Source organism: Oryctolagus cuniculus, chromosome 18, assembly GCF_051225735.1.
Source record: "Oryctolagus cuniculus isolate XC-2025 breed Fujian yellow rabbit chromosome 18, ASM5122573v1, whole genome shotgun sequence".
Lineage (NCBI taxonomy): Eukaryota > Metazoa > Chordata > Mammalia > Lagomorpha > Leporidae > Oryctolagus > Oryctolagus cuniculus.
In genome coordinates, this window is record NC_142884.1 from 11511593 (window position 1) to 11537663 (window position 26071).

The 26071-nt window shown below is 54.0% G+C and overlaps 1 protein-coding gene across 1 annotated transcript in view; it reads left to right on the forward strand.

The window, feature by feature from the left end:
* The first annotated feature begins 8564 nt into the window (after positions 1-8564).
* ZC3H4 (zinc finger CCCH-type containing 4) overlaps positions 8565-26071 on the forward strand; it is a 40155-nt gene continuing 22648 nt past the window's right edge. Inside the window, exons 1-3 of the mRNA XM_070062052.2 lie at positions 8565-9217; positions 10347-10512; positions 25623-25842. Of these exons, the coding sequence (XP_069918153.1) occupies positions 9106-9217; positions 10347-10512; positions 25623-25842 (498 nt within the window). The 5' untranslated portion in view covers positions 8565-9105. The remainder of the gene's footprint in view (positions 9218-10346; positions 10513-25622; positions 25843-26071) is intronic.

The following is a 26071-nucleotide window of genomic DNA, read 5'->3' on the forward strand; positions in this document are numbered from 1 at the left end:
ATTGGTCCAGCCCTGGCTGTGGCAGCCATTTGGGGGATGAACCAGCAGATGGAAGACCTTTCTCTTTGTCTCTCCCTCTCACTGTCTGTAACTCTACCTCTCAAACAAATAAATCTTTTAAAAAAGGAACAGCCGGCCCCGTGGCTCACTAGGCTAATCCTCCACCTTGCGGTGCTGGCACACCAGGTTCCAGTCCTGGTCGGGGCGCCGGATTCTGTCCCGGTTGCCCCTCTTCCAGTCCAGCTCTCTGCTGTGGCCAGGGAGTGCAGTGGAGGATGGCCCAGGTCCTTGAGCCCTGCACCCCATGGGAGACCAGGAAAAGCACCTGGCTCCTGGCTCCTGGCTCCTGCCATAGGATCAGTGTGGTGCGCCGGCTGCAGCGCGCTGGCCGCGGTGGCCATTGGAGGGTGAACCAACGGCAAAGGAAGACCTTTCTCTCTGTGTCTCTCTCTCACTGTCCACTCTGCCTGTCAAAAAAAAAAAAAAAAAAAAAGGAACAAAATTTAAAAATAAGAACAGGGAAATGCTATACTGAGTTTGGCAGAAGTCAGTTTTCTTAAGGCAGCGTGTGCAGGAACGTGGAAACAACACAATACAAAAGGCACAAAAGGCAGATTGGCTGACATTAGATTATTTCCCTCGTCGGGATTACAGCAGAGGGGACTGGCCTACTTGGGAGTTGGCTACGGCTCTCTCCTGACTTCTTGGAGAGCTGAAACACGTCGTTTCTATTCAGTGACATGAAACTTTAGCGTGAGTGATTCCATTCTGGTTTGGTCTGTTGAGGGCCAGCTCAGCCCAAACCAGTGGCCCTCTATCAGTTTTATTTAATACCCATCCAAGAACAACTCCCATGCTTTCCCTGGCAACTGGCTCCTGCCAACCACCATTCCAACTTCTACGTTTGTGGGTTTCATTATTCCACATACCTCATGTAAGTGACTTCAGATAGTATTTGTCTTTTTATACTTGGCTTCTTTCACTTAGCCTAATGTCCACTAGGTGCATCCATGTATGAATTCACATGTAGAAGCACGTGAATTAATTTCCTTCCTTTTTTTTTTTTAAAGATATTTATTTATTTGAGGCCGGCGCCGCGGCTTAATAAGCTAATCTTCTGCCTGCGGCGCCAGCATCCCGGGTTCTAGTCCTGGTTGGGGCGCCAGATTCTGTCCCGGTTGCACCTCTTCCAGGCCAGTTCTCTGCTGTGGCCAGGGAGTGCAGTGGAGGATGGCCCAAGAGCTTGGGCCCTGCACCCCATGGGAGACCAGGAGGAAGCACCCAGCTCCTGGCTTCAGATCAGTGCTGTACGCCAGCCACAGCAGCCATTGGAGGGTAAACCAATGGAAGAAAGACCTTTCTCTCTGTCTCTCTCTCTCTCACTGTCCACCCTGCCTGTCAAAAAAAAAAAAAAAGATATTTATTTATTTGAAAGTCAGAGTTACATAGAGAGGGAGGAGAGGCAGAGAGAGTGAGAGGTCTTCCATCCGCTGGTTCACTCCCTCATTGGCCCCAACAACCGGAGCTGGACTGATCCAAAGCTAGGAGCCAGGAACTTCCTCCGGGCCTCCCAGGTGTGTGCAGGGGCCCAAGCACTTGGGCCACCTTGTACTGCCTTCCCAGGTCATAGCAGAGAGCTGGACCAGAAGTGGAGCAGCCGGGACTTGAACCGGCACCCGTATGGGATGCCGGCACTGCACATGACGGCTTTACCCACTATGCCACAGCACTAGCTCAATTTCCTTCCTTTCTTAAGAAAATGATTTATTTGAAAAGCAAAGTGGCAGAGACAGAAGGAGAGACAGAGAAAAAGAGATTCATCTGGGGCTGGCGCTGTGGCATAGCATGTAAAGCTGCCACCTGCAGTGCCAGCATCCCACATGGGCGCTGGTTTAAGACCAAGCTGCTTTACTTCCGATCCAGCTCTCTGCTGTGGCCTGGGAAAGCAGTGGACGATGGCCCGAGTCCTTGCACCCCCACACCCACGTGGGCGACCGGGAAGAAGCTCCTGCCTCCTGGCTTCAGATTGGCTCAGCTCTAGCTGTTGTGGCCATTTAGGAGTGAACAAGCAGATGGAAGACCTCTCTCTCTCTCTCTCTCTCTTTGCCTCTGCCTTTCAAATCAATCAATCAATCAATCTTAAAAAAAAATAAAGAGAGATTTATCTTCCATCTGCTGGTTTGCTCCCCAAATAACCACAATGGCCAGCGCTGGGCCAGACTAAAGCCAGGAGCCAGGAACTCCACCTGGGACTTGCACGTGTACAACAGGAGCCCAAGGACTTAGGCCATACCCCACTGCCTTCCTGTGTATCCGCAGAGGGCTGGGTCAGGGGTGAGCAGCTCAGCCAAAGGGGCTGAATAATTTCCCATCACAAATGTATACGACGTTTTTTGTTTGTTTTTGTCCGTTCATTCACTTATGGGTTGCATCCACCTTCGGACTATTGTGAACAATACTGCCATGAACATGGGTGTAGAAATATCTTTGCAACCCTATTTTCAGTTCTTTTGCAAATACAGCGATGGGTGGGTTGTTGTTTAATCCCCTCACTCCACTCAAGAGTAGACTGTAAGAGCATCAATTCAGAGTTCAGCCCCTGGGTTTGGGGATTACCTAGGTAATTATCTCCACCCAGGCGACTGCTCACCATTCCGCCTCCTACCTGCATATTAGCAACCCCCAGGGACCTTGCCCCAGGCCCCTCCTGCAGAGACTCTGATTAATTAGTCTGGGGAGGAGCTGAGACACTGGGATTTTCACAAAGTGCTCCCCAGCGGATTCTAAAATGCAGTCAAGGGACATTTAGCCTGGTGGTTCAGACACCGCATCCCCCGTTGGAGTGCTTGAGTCGGATTCCCCAGCTCCAGCTCCTGACTCACAGACCCTGGAAGCAGTTACAACTCAAGTGATTGGGCTCCTACCACCCACTGGGTAACTAGATTGAGTTCTCTCTCGGCTCCTGGCTTCTGCCTGACCCAGTCTTGACCATCAGGGGCATTTGGGGAGTGAACCAGCAGACAAGAGCTAGCTGCGTACCTACCTACCTACCTATCAGCTATTTTGCCTCTCATATAACTAACATAAAATAAATGAATAAATAAACAAAACTAAAATATGTGCTTGGCTTTCGGCTATGAGATTAAAAAACAATAGAGGCCAGCATTGTGGCACAGTGGAGTAAGCCGCCACCTGCAATGCTGGCATCCCATGTGAGCACCAGTTGGAATCCTGGCTGTTCCACTTCTGATCCAGCTTCCTGCTAATGTGCCTGGGAGAGCAGTGGAAGATGCTCTTGGGCTCATCCATCTGGGAGACTTGAATGGGTTCTTGGAGTTCCTGGGTTCGGGTCCCAGCTGCTCCTCTTCTGATCCAGCTTTCTGCTATGGATGGCCTGGGAAAGCAGTAGAAGGTGGCCCAAGTCCTTGGGCCCCTGCACCCACGTGGGAGACCTGGAAGAAGCTCCTGGCTTCTGGCTTCAGATCAGCTCAGCTCCTGCCGCTGCAGCCATTCGGCACGTAAACCAGCGGAGGGAGCACTTCTCTCTCTGTGTCTCTACCTCTCTGTAACTCAAATAAATGAAAATAAAATTTTTTTAAAGAAAGCGGGTTCTCCCATGTGGGTTCTGGATGTCCTAGGCCAAATGCTTACACCAACGCATATTTTAAAATACAGAAACAATTGTAGAAGTATGGGTGTATATGTGTAGAGAGACATAACTACACTGCAGGCATCTGGGGAGTGAACTAGTGAATGGAAGCTCACTCTCTCTCTCTCTCTCTCTCTCCCCCTCTGTCTCTCTTCCTCCTCTCTGTAACTCTTTCAAATAAATTTAAAAATAAATCTTAAAATAAAAGATCGCTTTGTGAGAAAGAGCCCTGAAGACAAAGCTAATAGCTGTGAAATTTGTTTTTCCTATACTTCTTGGCTCCTAAAAGCCCAAAGTGCCCCCCCCCCTTTCCTTTCCTCCCTTATCCTTCTCTCTGGCTTATGGGGAAATGAAATGTAGCGGTATATTCTTAGATTTTGAGGTATACCTCTCTTCTGAGGCTTTTTAAAATTAAAGTGATACCCAAATGACCTAAAATTAGTTATTCTTTCATACAAATTAATTTATTTGAGGAGCTGGTGTTGAGGCACAGAGGGTCAACTTACTATGATGCTGGCATCCCCTATGAGTGCGATTGTAGACATTTGGAGAGTGAACCAGTGTATGGAGGATCTCTCTCTCTCTCTCTCTCTCTCTCTCTCTCTCTCTCTCTCTCTGTAACTCTGCCTTTCAAATAAATCTTACAAAAAAAAAAAAAAAGCCCACAACCGCTAAGACTGGGCTGGGCCAAAGCCAGGGGCTGGAAACTCAATCTGGGTCTCACACGTGGTGGCAAGAGCCCAATCACATGACCGTCCCTGCTGCCTCCCGGGATCTGCATTAGCAGGATGGGGTCAGGGACCTGGTATAGAACCAGACACTGGCCGGCGCCGCGGCTCACTAGGCTAATCCTCTGCCCCCGGGTTCTAGTCCCAGTAGGGGTGCCGGATTCTGTCCCGGTTGCCCCTCTTCCAGGCCAGCTCTCTGCTGTGGCCCAGGAGTGCAGTGGAGGATGGCCCAGGTCCTTGGGTCCTGCACCCAATGGGAGACCAGAAGCACCTGGCTCCTGCCATCGGATCAGCGCGGTGCTAAGTAGTGATGGTCTAGAGGTGGGATTTTAAACCCTGCCAGCCTTCCACAGAAACACATCACTTGCTTTTCTGATATTTTGGGGGTAATACTTTGGTTTTAAAAAGCTTTTGATAGTAGGCCGGTGCCGCGGTTCACTAGGCTAATCCTCCGGCTGCAGCGCCGGCACACCAGGTTCTAGTCCCGGTTGGGGCGCCGGATTCTGCCCCGGTTGCCCACCATTCCAACTTCTACGTTTGTGGGTTTGCTTATTCCACATACCTCATGTAAGTGACTTCAGATAGTATTTGTCTTTTAATACTTGGCTTCTTTCACTTAGCCTAATGTCCACTAGGTTCATCCATGTATGAATTCATGTGTAGAAGCACGTGAATTAATTTCTTTCCTTTTTTTTTTTTTTTAAAGATATTTATTTGAGGCCGGCACCACAGCTCACGAGGTTAATCCTCTGCCTGAGGCACTGGCATCCCGGGTTCTAGTCCTGGTTGGGGCGCCGGATTCTGTCCCGGTTGCCCCTCTTCCAGGCCAGCTCTCTGCTGTGGCCCGGGAGTGCAGTGGAGGATGGCCCAGGTGCTTGGGCCCTGCACCCCATGGGAGATCAGGAGAAGCACCTGGCTCTTGGCTTCGGATCAGTGTGATGCCCCGGCCATGGCAGCCATTGGAGGGTTAACGAACGGGAAAAAGGAAGACCTTTCTCTCTCTGTCTCTCTCTCTCACTGTCCACTCTGCCTGTCAAAAAAAAAAAAAAAAAAAAAAAAAAAAAGATGTGGGCGTCTTAATAGCCAGGCCAAGTGATGGCCCCTAAACTTAGCCATTTTATGTATTTTTTCAAAGTGTATGGAGGTGGCGGGGAGAGAGACAGAAGGAGAAAGATCTGTTTGTTTACTCCTCCCCAGATATCCTCAGTAGCTAGGTCTGGGCCAGGCCAAAGCCTACAGCTGGGAGCTTGATGCAGATCTCCCAAGTGGGTGACAGGAGTCCAAACCCTTGGGCCATCATCTGCTGCCTTCCAGAACAGTAGCAGGAAGCTTTTTTGATTGGGATGGAGCAGCCAAGACTTGAACCAGAGCTCCAGTATGGGAAGCTGGTGTTGCCAGTGGCAGCTTAACCTGCTGTGCCACAGTGCTGGCTCCAGTCTTGTCTTAAGGAGTTCATGATGTGAGCCTTCATTATTAGTGTTACATATATTTTAAAATTGATTTTTAAGTGTTAATTTATTTGAAAGGCAGAGTTACAGAGAGAGGTAGAGACAGGAAGAGAGCTCTTCCATCCACTGGTTCACTCCCCAAATCGCCACAACAACCGGGATTGGGCCAGGCCGAAGCCAGGAGCCAGGAGCTTCATCCGGATCTCCAGCATGGGTGCAGGGGCCCAACCACTTGGGCCATCCTCTGCTGCTTTCCTGGGCACATTAGCAGGGAACTGGATCAGAAGTGGAGCAGCTGGGACTCAAAACAGCACCCATATGTGATGCTGGCACTGCAAGCCAAGGTTTTAATTCACTGCGCCACAGCAGCAGCCCTATTATTAATCTTATATTTCAGGGCCTCCTTAGCGTCCCCTGCTCCCTGTCTCCTAGTTCCACAGACAAACCCCCACCATTGTGACAACCAAAAAAGCATTAACATCCTCTGGAGAGAGTCAATTGACTTCTCTCATTAACGTCTGTCAATAATTTCCAAAATGTCCTCTAGGGGGCGACATCATCCTCTTGAGAACCCGGGAGAGGACTAATTCCATTTCCCAGCAGGGACAGGATTACCTACCTCTCAGCTCCCGGGTAAATCCAGGCTTGGATTAGCAAGGGAAAAAGGGAAATAGCAACTAGGTTAGGCAGTCAGCAGGGCCCAACACAAAGAAATGCTTCTCTTTGGTCCGTGGTCTCCTCCATTTCTTCCCTGAGCGACTGCAGAGGTTGTGGCCGGTTTATCTACAGTGCAGAAAGCCCATCCTTCTTTTGTTTGTTTTACAGATTGCTGTGGCACAGGGGGTTAACGCCCTGGCCTGGAGCCCCAGCATCCCATAGTGGCGCAGCTTTGAGTCCCCGCTGCTCCACTTCCGATCCAGCTCTCTGCTACAGCCTGGAAAGGCAGTAAGTAGATGGCCCAGGTCCTTGGGCCCCTGCACCCGTGTGGGAGACCTGGAAGAAGCTCATGGCTCCTGGCACCCGTGTGGGAGACCCGGAAGAAGCTCATGGCTCCTGGCTTCAGATCGGCCGGCGCAGCTCTGGCTGTTGCAGCCAGCCAACTGGGGAGTGAACCAGCAAGTGGAAGACCTCTCTCTCTCCGTCTACCTCTCACTGTCTGTAACTCTCTCAAATAAATAAATAAATCCTTTTTTTTTTTTTTTGACAGAGTGGACAGTGAGAGAGAGAGAGAGACAGAAAAGTCTTCTTTTGCCGTTGGTTCACCCTCCAATGGCCGCTGCGGCCGGCGCACTGCGCTGATCCGATGGCAGGAGCCAGGTGCTTCTCCTGGTCTCCCATGGGGTGCAGGGCCCAAGCACTTGGGCCATCCTCCACTGCACTCCCGGGCCACAGCAGAGAGCTGGCCTGGAAGAGGGGCAACCGGGACAGAATCCGGCGCCCCGACTGGGACTAGAACCCGGTGTGCCAGCGCCGCAAGGCGGAGGATTAGCCTAGTGAGCCTAGGCGCCGGCCAATAAATAAATCCTTAAGAAAAAAAATGACATAAGAGTCCCTTGCACACAGGGATACCATGTTGCATGCAGCAGCTTAATCCCTTTCTCTTGTTTCTTTTTTTTTTTTTTTAAGATTTATTTTTTATTTATTTGAAAGGCAAAATTAAAGAGAGAGGAGGAGAGAGAGGTCGTCCATCTGCTAGCTCACCCCCTAAAGGTCCATAATGGCTGGAGCTGGGTCAGGCTGAAGCTAGGAGGGCAGAGCTTCTTCTGGATCTCCCATGTGGGTGCAGGGAGCCAAGCACTTGGGTCATCGTCTGCTGCTTTCCCAGGTGCATTAGCAGAGAGCTGGATCGGAAGTGGGAACCAGAGCCCATATAGGATGCCGGCACTGCAGGTGGTGGCTTTACCTGGTATGCCACAGTGCTGGCCTCGAATAAACCTTAAAAACTGGGGTGGGGCCAAAAGAGAAGGTGTGTGTGCTTATTTTGTTGCAAAAAAAAAAAAAATGCAATGCATTCAGTTTTTCTATCACATGCATTTTCCAATCAACTCTTCCAAGATCCCTGTTATGTAAGTTCTGAAAATCAAGGTAAGTAGGGAAGCAAGGCAGCTTTGTCATTTTTAAAATGGGGATTGCTGGGCCAGCCCCGTGGCTCTCTTGATTAATCTTCCGCCTGCGGTGCCAGCATCCCATATGGGCGCCAGGTTCTAGTCCCAGTTGCTCCTCTTCCAGTCCAGCTCTCTGCTCTGGCCCGGGAGGATGGCCCAAGTGCCTGGGCCCCTGCACCCGCATGGGAGACCAGGAAGAAGCACCTGGCTCCTGGCTTTGGATTGGCGCAGCGCTGGCTATAGCGGCCATTTGGGAGTGAACCACTGGAGGGAAGACCTTTCTCTCTGTCTCTCTCACTGTCTATAACTCTACCTGTCCAATAAAAAATAAACAAACAAACTGGTGAGGCTGTAGTATACTTTTCTGGTTCCATAACCAAGCACTACTAGTTCTTGGTGTGTTAAACTTCTCTGGGTAACTTAATTGTATGTGAAAACATTTATTACAACCTTGCCTTCAAGGAAGTAGGCCCATTAGAAGAGAATCATTAAGTGTCACTGGGTTAGACTGGATGCAGAAAGAATGGAAAGTCAGGAGTTTCCACCGACAGTGGGCTGTCAGCTGGGCGCCCCCCCCCCCCCCCGCCATGGAAGCATTTTATTTGAATTTTTTTAAAATCAAGAATGCTCTTTTTTTTTTTTTTTTTACCCCGAAGAAGCTTGTAAATTACAGCCCTAGCCGGCTGCATTCTAGGTAAGGTCTGGAACTTTCTGTTGTTGTCTTTGATAGGACCAAGATGCAAGGTCGTTCGGGCTTGTCTGCAGGCTTAGCCTTCTTGCCCCGTGGGTTTTCTTACTGTTCCTGGAATCCGACTGGCCTCTGCCTTCTCAGGCTCGGAAAGAAGCTGTTCCCGAGTCTTCTCTCTGCCCCCCTCCCCACTTGTATTCCTTAGCCCCCAATTTCTGTGCCCGGGGAGACAAGCCCCCATCACCGGGGCCAGCGCTGCACGGACACCCCTGGGTGCACGCGCACCGAGCAGTTCTCCAGCCAGCAAAGGCATCCCGGCGGGGACTCGACACCCGGCTTCCGTCTGCATCCAGAAAACGAGAACAGCAGCTTGCCCCAGTGCAGGATCGCGAAGGCCCGAAGAAACCCAGACCGCGGGTTCAGGGCGCCACGCCTCGCATTCTTCAACTCCCCAGAAGGCGCCGCCAGGCCCCGCCCCTGGCCACCGATGACGTCATCAGCCGAGGTAGCTAGTGATGTCATCTCCGGGACGGCTCTGCGCTGCTCCAGCCCCTGTTCTTCGGAAACCTCCGACTCCCGGACCCGGGCTCCAGCTTTCGGTTATTTTTTTTCTCCCTCCCATTCCCCCCCCGCCCCGCCCCACTTAAACCTTTGGGTTCTTCCTGCCTTTCGTCAAGCTGGCGATTGTCAGTTTTCCCGCTTGCTCTCGGGCCAATTCCTCACGGTCGTCTACTGTCCTAATTAATCGCCGCTTCTCCAGCCACGCCGGTTTAGCTCATTTTCTTCATTCCCATCACCCAGCTCGGCCTCTTTCGGCTGTTTCCGGCTCCCGGCACTCACCCCCACCGACGCCGCCTTCGGCTCTTTCCGGAACACCTCAGCTCCTCTTCGGCTGTTTCCGACTCCCCCCGGGCTCCCCTGCCTTTAGCTTCACCCCCGTCGTCCCCTTCGGCTCTCTCCAGCGCCCCTCGGCTTCGCGTTCCTCCGCAGCCCAGACCACCACCTTCGGCTAGTCCCGGCTCGCCCCACCGCCTCCCGTCGCCCGCTCAGCTCTCTTCGGCTTTTTCCGTCTCCCTTCGGCTCTTTCCGCGGGCCTTCGGGCGGTCTCTGCCCCTCTGCTCCACGTGACACCGCCTCCGCCTCCCGGTTCCCCCACCCACCTCGCCCTTCCTCAGCCTCTGAGCTGGTCCGGGCCGAGCCGCCATTTTGTGTGAATTCTTGACTGCGGCGGGGGCCGGGCAGCCGGGGCACCTGGGGTGGGCAGACAGACAGTCGGCCCGTCTTCACGGCCCGTTCCCTCTCTCCCTAAAATCCCCCCCCTTTTTTTTTTAAAAAACGCTCTCGCTCTCCTCTCCTCCCCTTCCCCCTCGCTTGCTCCATTGCGCGCGGCCCGGGCTAATCACACCCAACCACCCACCAGTGTCCGTGTTCCCCGGGTTTCCCGCCCGCGGGCGTGTGTGTGTGCGTGTGGGGGGCTCTCGACCCGATGAGGGCCCCGCGCCCGTGAGCGAGTGACCGCAGGGGCAAGGCTGCGGAGAAAGCAGGCGGCGAGCGGCCCGCCGAGGCCTAGGCCGCGCGGCCTACGCGGAGGTCGGCGCAGAGGTGATTCCGAAACCGAAAAAAATATATATCCAACCCTCATTAGAAGCCCTCAGAGCTGAAGTGTGTCCCTCCCGCCACGCCCAAGCAGTCCTTTTTCGTGCATTAACGTCCCCTCCCCCCCAAAAGGAACTATGGAGGCCGCGCCCGGGACCCCCCCGCCGCCGCCATCAGAGTCGCCGCCGCCGCCATCGCCGCCGCCGCCATCAACCTCTTCGCCTCCTCCGTGTTCCCCCGACGCCCGCCCGGCCACCCCGCACCTCCTCCACCACCGCCTCCCGCTCCCTGACGACAGGTCAGGCCCCCGGCCGAGCCGGGGCAGCGTCCCCGGGGGGAGGAAGAGGAGGAGGAGGAGGAAGGGGGGCGGCCGCCATGTTGGGTCGGGCCACGGAGGAGGAGGAGGAGGAGGAGGAGGAGGAAGGGCGGGGTCGGTGGGTGTCTCTCGCTCGCTCGCTTGCTCGCTCTTTCTCGCTTGCTTTCTCTCCCGGCCTCATGCGTTTCCCCCCCCTCGCGGCGCTCGCCCGCTCTCCCTCGCTCTCGCTCTGTCTTTTTTGGGCGCCATGCTGAGGGGAAGGTGAGGAGGCGCCCCCGGACCCCCCGCGCCCGCCCGCCCGCCCTGGGGAGGGGGCGCCGGGGGAGGGGGCTGCGGAGGCCCACGGGGGTCCTGGCTGCTCCTGCGCCCGGAGCTAGCGGCCACGGGCCCTCCTGGCCGGCGCCCGGCTTTGGGGATGGGGGAGGGGCTCCCGGGCCCTTTTTGGGGGGCTCTAGAGCCACAGCCTCGCTCTCAGGGGCTTGGAGTTGGGGGGCCTCCCAGTCCCCGGCAGTATCCTTTCTCCTGGGGGAGGTTTGCCCTGCACTACCAGCATAGGTGCCCAGCCCTGTAGGAGGCACACTGTGTTTTTTGGGGGGGCTTGTTCCCTCCTCTCCATCCTCCTACTGAGGGGGGTCCGTGGGGTGGGGGCTCTTCAATTTTTTTTTTCGGCGGGGGTGCTTTCTGCTCCCTAGAGGGCAGGCCTGGGGGGTACATTTTCAGCCTTTTTGGTGGAGAGCCACTGCCTCCTGGGATAAGCCCCCCGCCCCGTGTTTTTCCTTTCGAGGGAAGGGTTCCTCTTGGTTCCCGTGAGTAGGTAAAGCGGGGGAGGGTCCTCAGCCTTTTTTGGGGGTGAGCCTTGCTTTCCTCGTCTCGGAGTAGAGCAGGGCGCCGGCCCTTCCGGGGAGGCACAGGAGCGCCCCCCTCGCCCTGTAGTAAGTGCGAAATGGGCCCCGCCGGCGCCCTGCCCTGGCGGGGAGAGTGCAGCCCGCCCCGCGCGGCTCGGGCGCGGCCGGGCCCCGGGCCCCGCGCTGCAGCAGGCGGAGTTGGGGTGCGGGCTTCGCCCACGTTTTCCTGGCGGGAGAGTGGGATTGAGAAGGGAAGGTGGGTTCCAGTCGGCAGGAAAGCGAGTCTTGGAGGCGCGGGGGTGGCGAGGGGAGAGAAGGCGCCGGACAGATGGCTGCCGGGTCGCAGCCCGGGCCCGGGATCCGCGCAGGACCCTCCTCCCCCGGACCGGGGTCTCCGCCAGGGCTGCCCCGTCTCCCCTCCCCTCCCCTCCCCTCCCCTCCTCTCCCACCTCCCCTTTTCCCTTTCTCCTTCACAGACCACACTTTGCCTTTTAAAAGAAATGCCACCCACATTCAGAGACACAAGTGCAGCAGTTTGGTGAGCTTTTAAAAAATGTATATTTTTTTTCTGTTTTGTTCTAATTAAATGTATCGTCCTGGGAACCGCAGCCCATCGCAGCCCGACTCCAGGTCAAGGAAATACACAGATTAGCAAAGGTCTGTTCGCTAAGCCCTCGCTGGGCTGCCGGGCCCCCTCTCCGGGGGCAGGTGCAGCACTCAAAGGTGCTTACACGCTTTATTCGACCTCTAAGGAGTTCTCTTATGTCAGAAGTGTATGTCTTACAATGGGTTGGGATGGTAAGTAGCCTCTTTTATTGAGTAATTCAATTATCTCCCTCTTATTGTCCCTTTCCTGCCTGCCTTCCTCCTCGCCTTTAGACCAAAGTGATGCTTGAGAGTGAATTTATATGTTCGAATCAGGATTCTAACCCGTTGAACCCTTTTAGACTTGCACATCCTTTCAATGTTTAATTTTTAAAATTTAATGTACACAGTTTTCTCAAAAAAAAAAAAAAAGTGTGATACTGTAACATGACAAAAACAGTGTAAAAGGCCCATAGCGTTTCCTCTCCCCGGCAGCCCTCATTCCACTTCAGTCCATTGCCTGTCTCCAGCCTTGATGTTTGAAGAAAGTGGATGCTTCAAGTCCATGCGCAGGAGACAGGCTTCCTGAATGTGGTTTATGGTAGTTGCATTCAAGTTAATGCCTCCACTCCCCCCTTGACACTCCCCCCCCAAAAAAAAAATTGGTTCAAGTAGATCCAGTTTCCTCATTTTACTCCAGTATCTTATGGTGATGGACGTTTAAATTGAGCAGGTCATTTGTAAACTACTGTTTAAGCACCAAGTCTGTAAACTGTGTCAAGCCCCGTCAGCCTGCCTCCACCGCTCCTTTGTCGGAAAGCACATGCCTGATGTGAAAAGTTGACGCAAACGTGTTACACTCCCGGTCATGGAGAGAACACCTCCCGTGCCCCCAGCCCACATGTACAAGGAAAAAGCAGCACCAGAAATGACTTGCAGAACCAAACACCGTACTTCTGATGTGTTTTACAAGCATAAGTTTCTCCGGTAAAAGACAAAACACGTTGAAGTTCCTCCTTCCCTCTTGCCCCCTTTTGGCCCCTGACACATTTCTAACACACGGCCCTCCAGCCTTGCAAAAGACCCCGCGAGCTCTCAGTTCACGTTCAGATGAGGAAACACGGCAGACCAGGCCACTTGTTTTCTGTTCTTCCTTTTAATGTGTTCACAACTTGACTGCCCTGAAATGGTGATCTTAGGTGTGTAACATCAGTTTGGGAAGGAAGAAGTCTGCAAACTACAATATCCTGCCAAAAAAATGTTGAAGCACCAACCGAACACACTGTCCAGTGCGCTGTGTCAGCCGGAAACGTTTGAAGTCCCCCAGGCTTTGTAAGCTGCCTTCCCCAGGAGCTAAGAGCAGAAATTGGAGGTTAGCTGGTGGCCCGAGTTTTAACAGCTCCGGAGTTGTAGTAAGATGCTTATTTGAAAATGTGCTTTAAAAATGAAGTGGTAAGGAAGTGGATTATCTTTTGTAAGTGAAAAATTTTAGCAGTCATTCACTGAATTTGAAAATGTTTGCCCAAACATAAAAAAAAAAAAAAAAAGCTCTCAGATGTGTCCACACAAAGGTTTATTGTTTTTTGTTCTCAAAGGAATCTCATCCATCAAGTCCAAGAAGCCCAAGTAATTAAGTCAACTGCATTTTGGTAGTCTTGGTTTTTGGAATGTCACAGTACTGCTTTTTTTTTTTTTTTTTCCCTCCAAACTGATGTACTGGTATTAAAAACCAAATTAATGGATGTTGCAAAAAAAAAAAAACCAACAAGACAAGAAAAGGGTGCCATCAGAATGCCTGATTTAACAGCAGATCTTATACACTTGTAACTTTTTCAAATTTTTGTTTTCTCTGAGAGGTTTGATTTGAAACCAAATCAAAGTCTCCCAATAGAAACATCAATGTGACCGCGAAAATATGGGTATTCTAGTCCTAAAATCCCTTTCTCTTCTCCTCTCCTCACATGTGCCTCCCCGCAGGGGCTTGTGAATCCTCAGCCTGTCCTGTCTCCCTGTAGCGTTTCTGTCTGCTCTGAGGCTGTTCGTTTTTGGTTCTCGACAAACCAGAATTTTCTTTAGGTAGAGCTGGTTGTCTCGGGTAGCCACTACTGTGGTTTTTCCTCGGTCAGGAAGGCGGGTGCCCGGGGAAAAGGGTTTTGCGCCTGTGGAAGCAGAACCTTTGGTGGCTGCTTGCTGCCTGGCGGGCTGGAGATGGATGTGTAAGAAGTGAAGGTGGACGATGGGTTGCGTCTGGTTAGTGACTCGGTAACGCCTCTGCCTGTTTCCTGCTCTCAGATCTCTCCCCTGGTGGGGGAAGGGGCCATCTCAGGGTTACTTCAGTTGTTCCCTCTTGTTAGGTTTCTGGGGCTGTTGAGTCCCTGGAAACATCTCCTGGAGGCCAGATCCAGTTACAGTAAATACCTCTGTGGCCATAATCGCTAATGAAACTATTTTCCAGTCTCTGTGGGTAGCTTTAAGTCAAACCATATTCCCGAGAACCTAATTTTGGTCCCTGTGGATGGTGTCTTCTGCGAGAGCAAGTGGTTCTGACCCGCGTTGGGAGGTTGAGTGACAGAGCAAGGGAGCTCAGCAGATGGTGAACAGACAATAGGAGAAAAAGGGATGATTCCAGAGACTTCTGCCAGTTGATATTTACTTGCTGTTAAACATTTTTATTTGAGGGACGTGGAACAGACCTTGCTTTGAGCCAGCCAAGGCCGGGAGCTGGGAACTCAATCTGGGTCTCGCACGTGGGTGTCAGGGACCCAAGGCATCACCTGCTGCCTCCCAGGGGCCTACGTTAGCAGGGAGTACTCACAAGTGGCTTGTGGATGCCCCTTGTAGCATCTTGACTGCTGTGCCGAATGCCTGCCCCCAGTTGGTATTAAGCACGCGGATGTAGGAGTAGGTTGCCCTTCGGTAGACGGAATGCTGCCTGAATAAGTGATTTGAGGCCAGTTTTGTAATTAAAACCTAAGAGAAGGGATGGAAAAGCTGCTGTTTTGTCCCCGTGGCTGGTAGTATTTGTTTGGATGCGCCAAGGTGAGAGGAGATAGTACGATGGGTTGGGGGGCCTCGCTTTGTGGATTGACTCTCTGTGTCTCTCGGCCCAGTCTTCGAGGCGTGCTCTCTTGCTCTTGGTAGTTAACGTAGATGCAGCCTGAAAGATATTCTGCAAGGCGTTAACGCGTTGATTTCGTAAAATGTAGAGGTGAGGTGGGCAGTTTCCTGGCAAAACACCCACTGGGGTGGCTCTTGACCTGTTGGTGGCAGGAATGAAGACATGGCCACGTCCTGTTATTGGAATTTATTTTTTTAGCAGTACACAGGGTATTTGCTCAGAGCCTAAGTTTGCTTCTGGACAAATTGTTCCGGAGAGAGCATCTTGTATTTTCTGCCATTCTGCATGTGTGTGAGTTGGTGACTCAGCACCCTATTTGTCAGGCAGGCTGTAACATCTTTGTGAACCGTGGAGGTGGCAACAGGATGTGAAGGGGGAGAGTGGGCTTTGGAGCCAGATAAGCCCGGCCCCTCCCCGGCAGTGCAGTGGGCGTTGGAGATAATGGCCCGTTCCTCAGGGTCGTTGTGGTCACATGGGTGCACTCGGGACACCCACACAATGCCTGGCATTCAGTGAATCTTCCTGCTTCCCCTGCTAGGGAAAAATTCTAAATAGAACTTCTGCAGTGTGGCATGTCAACAGAGTAAGAACGGTGCCTGTGTGAAAGCAGTTGGTTCGTCTTTCACCGCCTGGGGTCCTGGTCAGTGTGCTGAATGGAGGAGCCGCGGGGGCTGACGCTGAGTGAAGCCATCTGAAGGCACTGCTTGCCTGCTCCACGCCCTTGTTACAGATGCTGAAACAGTCCTCTGTCCTGAGCGGGGCTGACTAGCTTCCTGTGCGCGTGTTTTGCAATTAGAATCTGAGTCATTGCCACAGCCTTGCTAGGCCTCCCGAGAACTGCTAACTAGTCACATCACCTGAGGCCAGTCCTTGACCCTCCCAGCATCTCGGAGAGCGAGGTCTCCTGAGCAGCCTCTGCCCCGGCCTGGGATGGGTCGCAGCCTTGTGATCTGGCAGGGGCAGGTACGGTTTTGCTCACTCAGCAAGCAGGCTTGTCCCGTGCTTAGCCTGAGCAGAATGTCTCAGTGTGTGCAGAGAACCTTCTCTCCTGAGAATTAAACAGTGGGCCTGTGCTGGAGCTGCCTTCTGCAGTTTCTGGCCTGGATGAAGGGTTGCTGCTGCTGCTGCTGCTGCTTCCAACTCATTAATCCCCACCTGCAAAGTCGACGCCTTAAAGCGGAATGGTGAGGTTCCAGTCTGTGGCCAGACCACAGGCAGGCCTGTCAGGAGACCCCGATGCAGCAGCTGGCCAAGCACCTGGTTCTCTTGTCCCAGAGCCATAGCGTGCAATAACCCGGGGTGCTGCTGTGTCCCTCCGCCCCGTGTGGCCCTCTGCTGGTAGAGAGTGATGGGCAGAGTGATGAGCCTCCTGAGTTACCCGGCTTCTAGGTCAGCCTCCTTTGTCGTTGGGAATGGTGGCAGTGCTGCTTGTGTGCTGTCAGTGAGGGTCAGAGATGACGTGTCTGGGTCTTCTTACCTGACCTCCACCTTACTAGGCTGGGTTCAGTTGTCCTGGGTCCCAGAGCTGGTATGTGCTGGAAGCGGTGGTGGAAGCCAGCAGCCTGTTCCAGGCCTCATTTCTGTCCGTGTTGTGCTATCCTCAGTCTGGTGTAATGTTTTCCAAACTGCTGGCTGCAGCCACTGGGATATGAAGTCCATTTACTGATCTGTCTCCCACATTGGGAAAACAAAGCAATGGAATTGGATAGAAATAGCGGTTACGGTTAAACGTAGCTCAGAGAAACTTGTGTCTGGGAGAACTGTGGAAGAGATGGGGTGGAGGTCAGAAAGTTTGAAAGCCGCTGTGGGTAGGATAGGAGTTGGCAGACTGGCTGTGGGGCCGTAGCAGCCCCCCAGGCTTGCTTTTGTAGGTAGGTTGTTGGCACACAGCCAACTCACTGCTTTATATCAGGGGCTGCTTTTGTGCTGTGACAGCCGAGTTGAGACAATGAGGGCCGGTGAGGCTTGGTTTACTCTTTGGCCCTAAACAGAAAGCCTGCTGGCCCCGGCACCAGTGCTTACGCTGGCTGCAGCCTCGCGGTGACTCCTCGTGCAGTGGCAAGGAATGGCTGCACTGGAGAGGGTGGGCGTGTGTGTGCCCCGGCCTGCACGGCCCCCTCGCCCCGCATTCCCTTCTTCAGTGGATGCAGAGGCCCAAGCCCGGACTTCTGAACCATTACATGGAAGGGATTTTCATTCATCCGAAGCTGCTGGAGACTCCTTGAGCCCAGTGCAGGAGTGGATCACAGCTCACACAATCTTGCTGTGGCCCAGCCCCAGGGAGCTGGACCCAGACGCTGGGGTCCTTGGCGTAGAGTCCATTGCAGGTGGCTTGGATTCCTGGCCTCGTCATTTTCCTAACAGACGCCAGGGCTTGGGTTTCCTCAGGGTTCCAGGTTGGCTCTGCCACTGTCAAGGTCACGAGAGCAGTGACAGTGACTGAAGTGACTTAGGCAGCTGCTTCTCCGGGAGGGTCACGCCCCTCCCTGGCCAACCAGGAAGTCCTGGATAAACAGAATGAGTTTGTGATGGAGAGACCCCCTCACTACCCAGGTTGCCTGGGTGTTATTGACATTGACCCAGAGTGTGGCTAGCTGAAACTGAGGCCCCTGCATTCCTGAGCTGGGCCCTTGGCACCTCAGGGGGAGCTGTGAGCCGCCCCCTGTCTGCCTGTAAGGACCTCACCCTCCTATACCTCCACCCCCACCCTCACCCCTCCCCCTCAGGGGTGTTGGGGAGTTAACAGTTACATGTGAATACTTGTGGTTCTGCCCAGGAAATTTATTAGTGGTGGATGAAAAAGAAATCTCTAGAGTGCTAGGCCCAGGGTCTCCTTTTAGAGGAAAATATTAATATTTCAGTTCAGTTCATGTTGAATGGAGCCAGATTGGTTCCTTTAACCATGAAAGATAAGGCGGAGTCTACAAGCTAAGTCACTAGAAGTCTGGCCTGCTGGCGGGAGAAGGTGGCTGAGGTACCCCTCCGCGCTGAGAAGCAGGTTCCAGAGCGTCCTCTGCCAGGGGGACTTGGCTCTCAGAAATCCCTTTGCTCCGCCTGAGTTTTGAGAGCTTGTGGGAGTGAACGCAGAGGGTCTGTGTGTCTCACTGGGGTTCCTCCAGCAGCAGGCTTTGCTTTGGGCTTGCTTCACCTCTTGGGAGCTCTGCAGAAATGTGTGCTTGAGGCCGGCGCCGCGGCTCACTAGGCTAATCCTCCACCTAGCAGCGCCTGCATACCGGGTTCTAGTCCCGGTCGGGGCGCCGGATTCTGTCCCAGTTGCCCCTCTTCCAGGCCAGCTCTCTGCTGTGGCCCGGGAGTGCAGTGGAGGATGGCCCAGGTGCTTGGGCCCTGCACCCGCATGGGAGATCAGGAGAAGCACCTGGCTCCTGGCTTCGGATCAGCGCGGTGTGCCGGCCACAGCGGCCACTGGGGGGGTGAACCAACAGAAAAGGAAGACCTTTCTCTCTGTCTCTCTCTCTCACTGTCCACTCTGCCTGTCAAAAAAAAAAAAAAAAAAAAGAGTGCTTCTGTCCTTTGGATTTGTGTTTAATGGATGAATCCTATTTGAATTTTTGCTAGGATACCCCAGGTCTTTCTGTGCACCTCGTATTCCCTAAACTATCTAGATGTCCTTGGTCAGGTTTTTTTTGTTTTTGTTTTTCAAGATTTATTTATTTATTTTGGAAAGTCAGAGTTAGAGACAGATCTTTCATCTGCTGGTTCACTCCCCAGATGGCTGTGATGGCCATTGCTGGAGCACTCCGAAGCCAGGAACTTCATCCAGGTCTCCCATGTGGGTGGCAGTGGCCCAAGTACTTGGGCCATCTGCTGCTGCTTTCCCAGGCCTTCAGCAGGGAGCTGGACCAGAAGTGGGGCAGCCAAGACACAAACCATGCACCCTTATGTGATGCTGGCATTGAAGGCAGCACCTTAACCTGCTGCTGTGCCATAATGCATAATGCCGGCCCCATAATAAGATTTATTTATCATTTGAAATTGACAGAGCAAAACAGAAATCTTCCATCCGCTAGTTCACTCCCCAGATACCCGCAACAGCCAGGGCTGGAGCCAGGCCAAAGCCAGGAGTCAGCCATTTGGGTTTCCCACGTGGGTGGCAGGGTCTCAAGTACTTGGGCCATCTTCTGCTGCCTTCCCAGGTGCGTTAGCAGGGAGGTGGATCAGAAACGGAATGGCTGGAATGCCAATTGGTTGCTCTGATAGAGGGTGCTAGTGACAGCTAAAGTGGCAGCTGAAAAAACCGCTCCACAAACTGGGCCCTGGTCAGTGTGTTTGAAAGGCCCATTCCCTTCACTGAGTCTTGGAGGGCTGTGTTGGCCTCCTGTCTTTTGCAGGTGCATAGTTTATCCTCCTAAGTGTTTAGTGAGCCTGCGCCAGGTTTGTGTGCAGCTCTCGAATTGTGTTGTTTTGTGGAACTCTCCCGTAGCCCCATCTTGGGGTTCCAGTGCTGCATCTGCGTTACAGTGAAGAAAGCAGGTGCAGTTTTTATTTCTTTTTATTTTAAATTTTTTTTTTTTTTAAGATTTATTTTATTTGAGAGACAGAGTTACAGAGAGAGGTAGACACAGAGAGAGAAAGGTCTTCCATCTGCTGGTTCACTCCCCAAATGACTGCAATAGCCAGAGCTGAGCTGATCCCAAGCCAGAAGCCAGGCGCTTCTTCTGGGTCTCCCATGTGGGACAGGGCCCCGAGCACTTGGGCCATCTTCTGCTGCTTTCCTAGGATATAGAAGAGAGCTGGATCGGAAGTGGAGCAGGCAGGCCTTGAACCAGCGCCTGTATGGATGCCGGCACTGCAGGCCAGGGCTTTAACTTGGTGCACCACAGCACCGGCTCCTAAAAGATTTCTTTTTATTTATTTATTTGAAAGAGAGGAAGAGAGAGAGGTCTTCTGTCTGCTGGTTCACTCCCCAAGGCAATGGCCTGGGAAGAGCCAGCCCGAAGCCAGGAGATTTTTCTGGTCTCCATGTGGGTGGCAGGGGCCAAGCACTTGGGCCATCTTCCACTGTTTTCCCAGGACATTAGCAGGGAGCTGGATCAGAAATGGACCAGCTGGGGACAGACTGGTGCCCATCTGGGATGCTGCTGTTGCAGGCTGTGGCTTTACCATCTACGTCACAATGCTGGCCCCATGGGTGCAGATTTTAGTACCTCACTCTGACCTTTAATCTGCTATCCATTCATTCAGCCTGTTTTTCCTATTTGATTAGAAATTTCAGTGTGGGAGTTGTTTTGTTGGTTATTGGTTCAGCAATTCTTTTCCAGGTAATTTCTAATTGTCTTTAGGCTAGAGGCTAAGGGCTGGGCCTTTGGTTCCAGTCGTGTCTCTTCTGTTGAGACCTCTGGGCACACTTCTGGGCCTCCCTTTGCTTATCTGTAAGAGGCTCGCTGCCCATTGTAAGGAGAGGAGAGAGGGAAGCCCGAGCGGCCTCGCTGCTGCACTGTTCAGGGATGGCACTCCTGGGGCTCCGAGGCCCGCGTGCAGTTGAGGAAAAGCTGGCAGAGAGGTGAGGCTGGAGGGGGCTGTGGAGGCGCGGGTCCGGGCTCTCACTGTCTGCAGGGAGCTTCACGCCGTGAGGGCCTTGCCCTGTGCCATGTCTTCTCATTGCGCAGAGCTGGCCCACCCGGAGCTGCTTGTTCTCCAGAAATTTTCTGACATAGGAGAGAAAACAGTACAGTAAGCTGCCGCGTACCCATCACCTAGTTCCAGGAGTTACCTACCTTTCGGGGCTTTCTGTCCGCGTCACCTTGTCTCCTACTTGTCTGAAAGCAAACTCCAGATCTCATCTCACCAAGAGGTTGTTCAGTGTGAATCTAATTTGGGAAGGATTTAGATCCTGCGTGTGTATGTACAGACCACAGAGCTGTCATACTCCTAGCAGAAAAAACGGTAGACTAGTGTCGGAATAGCCAGTCCAGTGTAGGTTGCTGTACTTGCCCTCAGGGATGCCTGCGCTTCCACGCGTTTGCACCTGGAAAGCTGCATTGGGTAGGCCATCTTGCTGAAGTGAGGGGTGGGCTGGTTGGTTTGTGCCTGCATGCTTGGGCAGTGGCCGTGATGCAAGCATGTTGCCATGGAGACAGTGTGATGTCACAGAGTAGGCTGTGACACACGTGAGAATGCTGAGAACAGCCATTTGCTCTTGATTTCTGGTTGATGAACCTAGGTAGTAAGGACACTGAAAAACACGTGCAGGACCCAGAGGTTTATTTCAAGGATTTCCTGGCTCTGAACATCTTTCCATGGGGTTCCCTCCACGGCCGCTTCACTACATCCTGAATGGGGGATGGTCGTGGGGCGGGGCCTCTCTCAGGCGAGGGTCCTGAGCTGGTTTCTAGGGGAAAGGCCCTAGGCCTTTACTCCAGTAAGTGGCTGTCCCGCAGGGTCCGGTTTGAGGATCCTGCGCTTCTGCACTTAGGCCAGCCGTTACACATTTGAAGAGGTGGGGCCTCCTTTGTAATGTTTGTCATTTTGTCCCTAGTTAATGGGTCATTCAAGAGCCTACCCAGGCAATTTGTTGAGAGCCTGGGCAGTTAATGGTTGTAATCCCGACCTTCACATTAACCTAGCCACCTCATGGCCTTCAGGTAACCACCGCTGCTCCCACCAGTTTCCATCTTCCCTCATGGCTCCCGCCGCCTTCCCCCCACACCCCCTTTGTAAACTGGAGGGAGCACTAGCCCGGGGCCCTCTGAGCTCCAGCGCAGCCCTGCTGCCCAGAGTTGCCAGGTTGTCAGGCGTCGCTGTTGCAGGGCCTTGGTCCCAGGCCCTGGCTGTTCTCGCGCCTTTCCTCTTGGTCAGCCACCTGCTTTCTGTCAGAGCTGAGGAGGGGAGAGGTCGGTTTCGTCAGTTTTGTCAGCAGAATTGGACGAGAGGATGGTGACGGTCAGGCCAAGTGACATGGGGACGTGTTGGTCAGTAGTGTCCCCCAGGGAGAAGTCGGCTGTCGGTCCCCTCAGTTGAGGGCTGTCATGTGGAGGTGGGCTCCTGCTGGCTGGGTCCTAAAACCAACACCCACTGCTTGCTGTGGGCCTCCCCCACCCCACCCCTGTAGTAGCTCAGTTGGCGCTCACGTTCCCTGAACTAGGTACTGCTGTTGTCCCATTCTACAGATGAGGAGACCAAGGCTTAGGGTGGTGCACACTGTAGGGGGAGGGCAGAGCTGGTTAAGCTGCTTGGCTTGCAGAAGGAAGCGTGGTGCCCCAGACATGCTCTAGGCTCCGTGAGGCTGCCCCTGCGGGCATTTCCAGGAACGGGCCTCGAGATGCAGTGTTGACTGAGAGAGGAGCAGCCTGCTCTGAATGTGGACGCTTCAGCACCTGCAGCTGTGTCCTCCAGGAGGCATGAGCCTGGGCTGACTCTAGGCCTCTGCCCGTGTCCTCCTGGGGCCAGTTCCACGTGCATCTCCCAGTGCGGCTGGTTCCTGTCCCCATGGCTCTGGGGACGAAGCCACCCTGCGCAGGCCAGTGCCGCGGGCTTTTCTTGTGAATGCTTGTCTCGAGAGGGCCTGGCAAGTCCAGATTGAAAGGCTCAGCGTGGTGGGGCTTCCTGCTCTTCTTGGGGGATTGTGTCATGGTCTGTTAGGCGCCCTCCCTGGGTGTCTGATCCCACTCTCACATGGGCTTTGCTGGCTGCTGTCCTGTGGAGGCTGCTGCGTGGCCCTCGTGGTTTCCACTGGCTCTCCTAGTTGGCTTTTCTGTTTTCCTTCTGTGCAAGAGTCTGAAGAAAACAGTTACATTCAGTCTTGCATTCATGCAGGCCATTTAGGTGTGTGTGTGGGTACCTGTGTCATGTCATGAGGGGCATGGCTCAGGTCCCAGGGGCCCTTTCGGAATCACCTCTCCCAGTGCAGGGAAACAAAGTTGCAAGTGTCCACTGCCCTGTTGTCGCTGTGGGGCTGGTGCTTCCCAGTCCAGGGTGCCAGGGCTGCTGGGCTTGAGAATGTGGCTGCTGTCTGTGGGTGGGTCCCAGGGCCAGCCTGCCTCGTCCTTCGGAATGAAAGCGCTTTCTTTAGTGGGCTGGGGAAGCTTTTCTCTGCCAAGGGCCATGTGGATATTTATAGTATCATTGCAGGCCACACAAAATTATCAAGTCCTGCGTGTGGTTCCCTTGGCAGGGCCAGACCAAACTGTTTCTCCGTCCGTTCCCCACCCTTGTTCTAGAGCCATTCCAGATGCTGCTTAAGGCTCACAGAATTTCTTGGAAGGTCTTTTGTCCCCCATCCCAGGTGTTAGATGGAGAGCAACTCCAGCCCACACTCTGGTCTGGGCCAGCTGGGCCCTGGGCGAGAACTTTGCCTGCCATGCTGAGTGTTGGTTAGGTGTGGGGCCCTGGAGGCCTCCTTCCAGCTCAGGCTCAGCCGATGTGCCCCTGTTGAACAGGGGGGCTGCTGTGTCTCTCATTCAAGGAGGGGTGCAGGAAAAGAGGCGGTCAGATCCCTGGCACAGAGTAGATGCACACAGATTGTAGCCTGAATGGTGATCAGCCCCTGTCTGCTGGTCGCTTTCCAGACTGAAGGATGGACAGTGACAGTCTTTTTAGCTTTTCTTCATGAAGGCCAGCCTGGGTGCTCCCCAGCTCCTGCCCCATGTCTGTCTGAGGCAGCCCTGGCCGGCCCACAGTGTTCCCATCAGGGACTCCCCGTCACTACCCCCCAGTGTCTGCACAGCAGGAAGTTTGCCATGGTGCCGACTAACAGCCTCTCCCTCTGGACGAAACCAGTTTTCCCAGTCAGGTGGCCCTTTACTGTGGGTGAGGCCATCCTGCCGGAGCGGGCCGCGCCCTGGCTGGGCGGGAAGGTGCCTCACTGGGCAGGAATGCTGCCTCTGTCCTAACCCCGGGTTTGCTGCCTCTTGCTGGGGCTCCTGGGACAACTCAGTGCGCAGGCGGAGACAGCGCCAGGTGTGCATCATCATCAGCTCCCTGATCCCTTTGGAATGGCAGGAAGTGCTTTCTTTTGTTCCTTCTTTCGTTCGTTCTTTTTTTTTTTTTAATATTAATTTATTTATTTGAAAGGCAGAGTTAGAGGCAGAGAGAAAGAGAGAGAGAGAGAGAGAGAGGTCTCCTATCTGCTGGTTCACTCCCCAAATGGCCGCAACAGCTGCAGCTGGGCCAATCCAAAGCCAGGAGCCAGAAGTGCCTTCTGGGTCGCCCACGTGGGTGCAGGAGCCCAAGCACTTGGGCCATCTTCTACTGCTTTCCCAGGCCATCGCAGAGAGCTGGATCGGAAGAGGAGCAGCCGGGTCTCAAATTGGTGCTCATATGGGATTCTGGTGCTGCAGGCAGTGGCTTTACCTGCTACGCCACAGCATTGGCCCCTTGTCCTGCTTTCTGTATTTGGGAAGTTGCCTTTGACCTCTGCCCTGGGGCATCCATGGGCCAGATCCCATTCCCTTTGACTTAGGAGGGAGAGTCGATGGGAAATCTCCTTAGGGGCTCCCCGATGTTTGGGGAGTTGCTCTGAGAACAACAAAGGGGCAGGGGTCCCTGGAGGTCTCTACTGCCTGTTTCCCACAAAGCCCATGAGAACCTTGGGCGCATGCCCTCTGCTGAGCCAGGGCCTCCCGTGGCCGTTGGCTCCCTTTGCGGCTGCCTTGGGCCCGGGTCCATCACCTTCCTCTTCATGTTGCTTTTGGTCTCTTTGTGCCCAGGTTAATGGAGATGGACTTGATACGCTCCCACACTAACCTTTCTGTGGTCATTCGTGAGGAACTTGGATGATTTTTTAAAATGAGAAGAAAGATTTTTTTTCCCCCTTACCAACTCCTGTACTTGTGAGAACTGTGTCTGTGGGTTTGGCTCAAACACTGGATTCTTTTCCAGCTGCTCCGTCCTTAACCCGCTCCCTGCTCCCCCAGCCCTACCCCGCAGATATTTGGGTCTGAGGAGGGCCCTGGTGACAGCATCTGGTGTGTTTGGAGAGCACTTTCAGTTTGGAAGGCTGCCATGATAGGGGCAGGGGCTGGCACGGGTGTCTGGTGGGCGAGAAGGCAGGCTCAGCGCGGGACCTGGGCACCAGTGGCTTCTCTGGGGCTTTGGTCAGTACGTAATGGCCAAAGCCCAGGCTTGCCTGTGGGGAGGTCCAGGAAGCAGAGGAGCACCCTTGACTCAGAAGCTTGGCCCCCTGTCCGCTGTTCACAGCAGGGCACCTCTGGGGGCGTCTCTGGGAAAAGGAGCTTCTGCGGAGCAGAGCTGCGTGGCCCGGGCTGCCCGGCGTCCTGGAGGCTCCGACAGCCCGAGCACTGTGCTCCCCTGCCAGGGCGTTCCACGCTCGCCACCACAGGGGACACTGGGAAGTCCTGGCCTAGATCTGTCTCCTCATCAGTGGTAGTGCCTTTCAGTGCTGACTTTACCCCCACCCCATCTCAGCCAGGTGGGACAGGAGGCAGGGCCTGCGGGGCCTCTCGGGACCTCTCCCAGGGGTCACAGCTCTCGCCTGCTAGTCAGGCCTTCTGTTCCTCCGGGGGCCAGCCCAGGACCCCCGGGGGTCTCCTGTCAGACCCGTGTTCACACTGCTTTGGGGTTTGTAGGGAAGATGGTGAGTTGGAAGAAGGTGAACTGGAAGATGACGGGGCTGAGGAGACGCAGGACACCTCTGGAGGGCCGGAGAGAAGCCGCAAGGAGAAGGGGGAGAAGCACCACAGCGATTCTGACGAGGAGAAGTCTCACAGGAGACTGAAGCGGAAGCGCAAGAAGGAGCGGGAGAAGGAGAAGAGGCGGTCGAAGAAGAGGAGGAAATCCAAGCACAAAGTAGGTCGGGGAAGGTTGGCTGGGGCTGCCGCTGCCTGGCTGCCGGCCTGGCCCGGGGCTGAGCCTGTGCTGGCGGCCAGAGGGCACTCAGTGTGGAGTCCTCCCGCCCTGAGTCAGATAAAGAGCTTTCTTTAAAAAGTCAGGGCTTACGCTCCATTGCCACTGAGTGCCCCCAGGGAAGGTGTTTCAGGGCCAGCGACCGCACGGCCCCTCCGGCACCTCTCAGCAG